General features: G+C 46.7%; 1 protein-coding gene across 1 annotated transcript in view; it reads left to right on the top strand.

Moving 5' to 3' along the window:
• Positions 1-3,316: 3,316 nt before the first annotated feature.
• The window catches only part of LOC146021152 (olfactory receptor 1-like), a 29,283-nt gene continuing 24,789 nt past the window's right edge, over positions 3,317-7,810 (top strand). Inside the window, exon 1 of the mRNA XM_083154952.1 lies at positions 3,317-3,452. Coding sequence (XP_083011078.1) covers positions 3,317-3,452 — 136 coding nt within the window. The remainder of the gene's footprint in view (positions 3,453-7,810) is intronic.

The raw sequence follows: 7,810 nt of genomic DNA, 5'->3' as shown, positions 1-7,810 counted from the left end.
TCAAACAAGAGAGTGAATGGTAATCAAGGCAGTATCTTACCAAAAGTGGGATAAAATAAAGTCTATCATGATGAAAGTATGGGGAGGTCAGTAAAGAGAGGGAAGGGGTGTCTTCAGGTAATCTCAGCAGCCTAGAGAGACGGCAATGGGTTTGATCTTCTTTTAGGATTCCGGACTTCTTGCCAAGAATTGTTATTAGCCATCTGTTGAGGGAAGTCCATGGTGGAAGGGAATGGACAATTCCCGGTCCTGGATATCAATCTTAGGGAAGCCTAAGGAGGAGCAGAGTGGGAGGCCAATAAGAGTAGTTTTGCATCAATTACATGAAAGGGGAATCCCCAGTGGGGTATTTCAGTTGTCTCTTGCAATTGGCAAAAAATATTACGTGGGCTGTCCGAGGGGAGTCCTGTTGGTTTGAGCGCCGTGTGAGCTCTTTGAAAGGTGATGATATCATTAGGATCATTGTCTAGGATTTCATTAAAAACCTTTGTGTCTACAAGGTCACTTTGAGGAACATCTTCAGGCAGTCCCCTAATGCGAATGTTATTGCATATTCCTCTGTTATCTAGGACCGTCATCTTTATTTGTAGGAGATGGATTTCTTTAGATTGGGCAACAATGATGTCTTTATGAATCCGAGAAAGGTGTCTATCGACATTTGGGTTTCTTCCAGATCAGAAAGGCAACCAGATAGATGGGAGATGCCACGTTCAACTGTGGCAAGTTCACTTCAAATGTTGTCCTGTTGGTCTTGTTAAGTTGGGAGGGCTTTTGAGGAAAGACAATACTTCTTGGTCTCATGAGTTTCGCAAACAGGGGACAATTTTTTGAGACAGTATCTTATTTCTGACCATAATGTGAAGAGTTTATTAGTGAAAAGTATCAATTGTCAAAATAAGAAGCTGGAATGGACTGAACATTTCACTGAGAATGCCTAATGAGCAAAGACTCCCATTGGTATGATGCTAGCGAGCCATCAAGTATCTAGTGGACTCATAGTTAGAGACAGCCACGCATTGAAAGGATGAGACATTTGTAATCTTAGTGAGTGAGGGCAATATGGGTCTCAGCCTTCTGAAATAGACAAGCAGCAAAAAGGCCTTACAGCATACTGTATAATATTGGAGAAAGTGCAGACCAGGGGTAATTTAATCAAAACCTGACCCTCATGTGGGGCAATGCAGGAGGATAAAGCAGGGGGACAGGGCAACAATGAACTGTTCCTCTGGGACACAATGCTGTGTTGTAATACCGAAGGCCCAGCAGCCTGTAGATAGAGGCCTTCTGTGAGGATGCACCAGAGATCTAGGGTTCAGTGGGGTTCTGCAGCAGGACAAAGCCTCTCCAGTGGTGATAAGTGTTCCCCAGGTGAGGTAATGACAAAGTATAATGGTTAATATAATGGCACTTGGTAGTGGTTAAGTCAGGGACCTTTTGAGAAATAACTTCTTCTCCCACGAAGAAAATGGCTGCCATCACTACAGTTTGACAGGGTCCTTGTACTTCTCCCACCTCTGTTGCTGTGTCCAGAGGTAGGCAGTGATGCCAGTAAAGGGATGAATGTGCCACAGGTGGGAAAATACACCCGGTCCAGAGGCCGTGGTGCAGGTGAGTGTGCCTTTAATTTTTGCCACGGAGCTCGGATCCCAGCCTGGGGTACTTGTGTATTTTGGCTGCGCCCATCGCATACCATAAGGCATACGATGGTATGCGATGCGATGCGATATCGCGCGATATTGTACAATGCCATACAATTTTAAAATTGTATGGCATTGTATATGGCATACAATGCCATACAATGTGACTTTCTATTCTCAACTCCACTCCGACGTGGATAGTGGGGGTATGAAAAGGTCGGAGGACGTGTACCGCCGCCCCTCGCGAGCTCGCTGCGCTCGCCACGCTTCGGGTTCACATTTATAGTGGGGGGGGGTGGCGTGGGGGTGCATTTAACATTGTAAGCACCCATTACGGTGCTTAAAAGCACCCTTTAGGGTGCTTATACAATCTTTCATCGTATAGGGGCCAAAAATCGCGTTGCATCGCATCGCATGCCATCGGGTGCATGGCATGCGATGCGATTCGATTAAAACATCGCGCAATGGAAATCGGGGGCGCCGCTATAATACACAAGTACCCAGCCTGGATTCAAAATCGAGGCCCTGGCTTCAGACTTGCGGTAGGCCACAACCCGTGGAACCTGAACAAATAGCCTCCTGGATTTACCGCGCAAACCACTGTGCTCAAGCAAGGTGCAGCAGGTCAGTGGGCCCTGAGTGGAGTAGGTGGAGAGTGTCTAAGGATGACAAATTCTTTTGGAAAGGCGCAGAGTCTCAGGAGATTCTCAGCCAAGTATCTAGGTGGCTCCCCAGTCAGGCCATGCCCCATCTTGCACATTATATTAAGCCTCCAAGGATTGTCCTTAAAGGGAAAGAGCAGGGCAATGTGGAAGAAATGGTAAAAAAGTTGGCTGCAGGTTAGCAGACTCAGATACAAGCCCAGATAGAGAGCCATCAGGCTCAGGTCCAGATGTTACATGAAGCGCAACAGGAACTGGCTGCTAAACATCAAGTCCAGATGTTTCTTGAGGGGCAACAAGCCCAGATTAATTTGTTGCATGTGGAATTGAAGGGGTTGAGGAAAAGTGAGCCAGAGTGGGAGAGGCTACCAAAGCTCACCCCAGCTGATGATATAGAGACATTCCTTTGTACGTTCGAGTGCATGGCCATGTGTTTGGGATGGCATGCAGAGGAATGGTCTGACAGGCTGGCTCCCTGATTAACAGGGGAGGCACAGGGAGCATATGTGGATATGACTGTGGCTGAGGCACGTTCCTAGCCTTAAAAAAGGCTATATTTGACAGGATTGGATTGAAGGAGCCCAGCAAAGCCCAGGAATTTCAATGGTTGAATCATGTCTGGACGGCTCTGAGCCTCCCAGGATTCAACTGGCCAGACTGGCCTGGCTGGCAAGGCCTGGTTACAGATGGATAAGAACTCTGCAGCGAGGATTGTGGAGATAGTTGGTCTGGACCAGGCTATGCGGGTGTTTGACCACTTGGTACAGCAGTGGACCCTTCAGGCTGACCCCCAGACACCTTTCAGAGCACCTGACTCTGAAAAAGCTGAATAAAGCCAGGTCAGGATGCATGCAAATATCAAAGCCTAGAACACAGGTCCAAGTGATTAAACCAAAGGCTCCGTCTCCCAATGTGTTCATCGAATGTGGCAAGCCTGGTCATGTGTGGTGGGACTGCCCAAAGCAGTGAGAGATGATGGATTGCACTGCATGATAAGAAGCTTGGCTAATGGTCAGCATGGCTGCTGCTGTGGTATCTCACGTGGATTCCACCCTGTTCCGGGTACTGGCGCAGTTGGAAGGATGGGAGAACTGGGCACTGGTGGATACTGGTAGTGAGCTCATCATTGTCGCTGCCAATGTGGTTCCTCCAGGTCCCGCCTACTGTCAGTTGGTTGTGTATCCATAGTGAGGTTGGGTAGTGTCCATGGGTGTACCATACAGGGCCGAACATTAAAGGTGGTAGATGCAGTGACCTCCAGACCACCTTATCCATTGGAGACTACCAAGGCTTGACATCCAGGAGCGCTACCGAAGATATTGAACCATCCCAGTAGACCAAGTCTGAGTTCCAATGGACCCCTGCTGATGAATGAATATCATTACAGGTCTTTGGGCGATACTATACAATGATACCAATATGGCACAGGCCTTTGAGAGTCTTAAAGTGGTAAATTGAAGGGTGATTGCTACTTTACCATCAGAGGATGTGACATATTTTGTGATAAAGAATGATATAATGTTACTACTTTACAGGGAAAAAGCGTGGATCAGCTATTAGTTTCGTGAAAGCTTGTGCTGTTGGTATTGCAAGCTGCACATACACATTTGTGGGGAGGCCATTTAGGAGAGGATTAAACTCTCCAATGTCTAAAGTTACTGATCTTTCGGCCAGGCATCTATGCCTCAGTCAAGAGGTATTGTCAGGTATGCCCAGTGTGCCAGAAGACGCCCCCTCGACAAGAGCTCCACTGGTTTCCATTAGAGATGTGCGGCGGCCACTTTTTCGGGTTTTGGTTTTGGTTTTGGATCTGGATCTCCCTTCGTGTTTTGGATCTGGATTGGTTTTGGCAAAACCACCCTTGCGGGTTTTGGTTTTGGTTTTGGATCTGGATTTATTTGGAAAAATGCTAAAAATTGCTAAAATAATAGTTTTCAGGCCTGTTTTTGCCCCTAAAGTGTTATTGAGCTCAATAACATTAGTTTCCACTCAATTCTAGACAATTTTGATCACTTCACAGCTCACAAAATCGTTTTCATTTACTGTAGTAGGGCCATAAGGTTATCCCGATGTAGCTGGATGACTAAGCTAGGCGACAGCAGTGGGCATCACATACATGTGGACCTTACACTTCCAACCTGGCACATGTCGGAAGCAGAGCAGCACTACAGGGGCAGACATTGTGGCAGTTTAATAACCCCCCCCCCCCCTTGTAGCTGCACTCCTCTTTTAGAACCTCCACACCATTAGCAAGAGAAGAGAACATTTGATTAGTTTAATATCTAACAAGACCCCTATCTGGCGTGAGGTCACGTGGTTTGTGAAGATACCTCCTTATCAAACTTGATCAGACAGGCTAGGCGTACGTTTTCCATTTCCTCCCTCACCACTTCACCACATTACATGTGTTCCTCCCGAAGGCACGCACTTGGTCTAGTACACTGACCATCAGCAGCTGTTGGGACTACTTCTTCCCAAACATTTATCAATCCATCCATACTATCCCAAAAGGAGGATATACTCTGGATGTCACTGATGACATCTATTCTTCCCCAATAGAGAAGGACCGATCTTCGTTCAAAGCTATACTAGTAGCTGCGCTCCTCTGGTAGAAGATCCAATCAAGTACCAAAACCCCTGTTTGGCTTGATTGAGCACTCTTCCTCATGTTCAGCCAAGGAGCAGTGGGCGTTTCGTGCAGCACTTATTTAGTCTGCAAGGTAGTATCTGATTTTATCAGTTTAATATCTAACAAGACCCCTATCTGGCGTGAGGTCACGTGGTTTGTGAAGATACCTCCTTATCAAACTTGATCAGACAGGCTAGACGTACGTTTTCCATTTCCTCCCTCACCACTTCACCACATTACATGTGTTCCTCCCGAAGGCACGCACTTGGTCTAGTACACTGACCATCAGCAGCTGTTGGGACTACTTCTTCCCAAACATTTATCAATCCATCCATACTATCCCAAAAGGAGGATATACTCTGGATGTCACTGATGACATCTATTCTTCCCCAATAGAGAAGGACCGATCTTCGTTCAAAGCTATACTAGTAGCTGCGCTCCTCTGGTAGAAGATCCAATCAAGTACCAAAACCCCTGTTTGGCTTGAATGAGCACTCTTCCTCATGTTCAGCCAAGGAGCAGTGGGCGTTTCGTGCAGCACTTATTTAGTCTGCAAGGTAGTATCTGATTATATCAGTTTAATATCTAACAAGACCCCTATCTGGCGTGAGGTCACGTGGTTTCTGAACGCTGGGAGCATTACCAGTTGCCTCCTCATCCATCACCTAATGGGTGGAGGGGGTGGGGTAATTGGTGGCAGGGGTTGGGTAATTGGTGGCCTCCACCTCTCTAGGACCCCAGGTTAGGAGATCCCTATATAGGTCTACCCTTATAGACCGCTATCTATGTAGTAGGGTCAATTAGTCTGCTACATCTGTCACCCAATTCACCGCTAAGGTTAATTTGTTTGAGCTGGCTGGCTAGGTGTGTTTTCCCTTACCTCCCTCACCACTTCACCAAATCACGTGTGTTCCTCCCGAAGCCACGCACTCGGTCTAGGAATGAATAAGACCATGGATGTCCCTGAGGACATGTTTTCATCCATTATGGATGGGGTGGAGAGCGAATCACCCATCTCCCCACCATTCATCCATCCATCAAAGATTTAAAAATTGATGACGCTACAAAGAGCCAACAAATGACGCAGAAAGAGGTGCAAGAAAAAGATTTGCTGGGGCCCTGCCACCCAGCCATCCATCCATCCGGGACATCCTATCCAAAAAGTACGATAGGAAGGGATAAGACCATGGATGTCCATGAGGACATATTTTCATCCATAATAGATGATGTGGAGAAAGACACCACCCATCTCCCCACCATTCATCCATCAAAGATTTAAAAATTTAGGACGCTACAAAGAGCCAACAAATGACGCAGAAAGAGGTGCAAGAAAAAGATTTGCTGGGGCCCTGCCACCCACCCAGCCATCCATCCATCCGGGACATCCTATCCAAAAAGAAGTACGATAGGAAGGGATAAGACCATGGATGTCCATGAGGACATATTTTCATCCATAATAGATGATGTGGAGAAAGACACCACCCATCTCCCCACCATTCATCCATCAAAGATTTAAAAATTTAGGACGCTACAAAGAGCCAACAAATGACGCAGAAAGAGGTGCAAGAAAAAGATTTGCTGGGGCCCTGCCACCCAGCCATCCATCCGGGACATCCCATCCAAAAAAGAAGTACGATAGGAATGGATGAGACCATGGATGTCCATGAGGACATATTTTCATCCATAATAGATGATGTGGAGAGAGAAATCACCCATCTCCCCACCATTCATCCATCAAAGATTTAAAAATTTAGGACGCTACAAAGAGCCAACAAATGACGCAGAAAGAGGTGCAAGAAAAAGATTTGCTGGGGCCCTGCCACCCAGCCATCCATCCATCCGGGACATCCCATCCAAAAAAGAAGTACGATAGGAAGGGATAAGACCATGGATGTCCATGAGGACATATTTTCATCCATAATAGATGATGTGGAGAGAGAAATCACCCATCTCCCCAACATTCATCCACCAAAGAGGTAAAAAAATTAGGACGCTACAACAGCCAACAAAACGACGCAGAAAGAGGTGCAAGATGACATTGTCCTTGGGCCCTCCCACCCACCCTTATGTTGAATACAGGACATGCACAGTTTAACAAACCAATCATTTCAGCGACAGGGACTGCAGCGGGAGGGACTGTCAACTGTGGCTGAAATGATTGGTTTGTTTGGGCCCCCACGAAAAAAAAAGGCAATGGGCATTGCACAAACTGGCTTTACAAGAGGTCATCCTCAGCGTCAGATTCCTCAGCCTCATCCTCTTCTTGACACACAATTAATTCGTCGTCGCTGGAATCAACCAATACAGGAGGACTGTGTGCAGTAGGAGGACGTAAGTGTTGGCGAAGGAGGTCCAGTTCGTGGAATTTGAAATTCATCTTTATGAAGAGCATCTTCTCCACGTTTTGTGGAAGTAACCTCCTACGCCGATCGCTAACAAGGTTCCCAGCTGCGCTGAAGACTCTCTCAGAATAGACACTGGAGGGTGGACAACTTAAATAAAGCAAAGCCAGTTTGTGCAAAGGATGCCACATTGCCTTTTTTTCCTGCCAGTAATGGAATGGACAGTCTGACATACCTATATTGATGCTATCAGCAAAGTAGTCATCCACCATTCTTTCAATGGTGATAGCATCATAGTCTGTGGCAGTCGACGTGTCCATGATGCTAGGAAGCTCCTTCAGTCCGGACCAGATGTCAAATAGATTTCCGGACTGAATAGCAGTCGGTCTTCTAGGAAAATTGAGCTTTTTCCTCGCAACCCCTGTGGTAGAAATTGAAGGAGAAGTTGTGCGCCTGCCACGTTCCGCTTCAGCTGACAATTTTTGGACCAAGAGGTCTTTGCACCTCTGCAGATTTGTTCCCATTGGTAACAAAGACACG

The sequence above is a fragment of the Crinia signifera genome, chromosome 7, assembly GCF_055691185.1.
Source record: "Crinia signifera chromosome 7, ASM5569118v1, whole genome shotgun sequence".
NCBI classification, from domain to species: Eukaryota; Metazoa; Chordata; class Amphibia; order Anura; family Myobatrachidae; genus Crinia; species Crinia signifera.
This window is presented reverse-complemented; position numbering and strand designations above follow the sequence as displayed.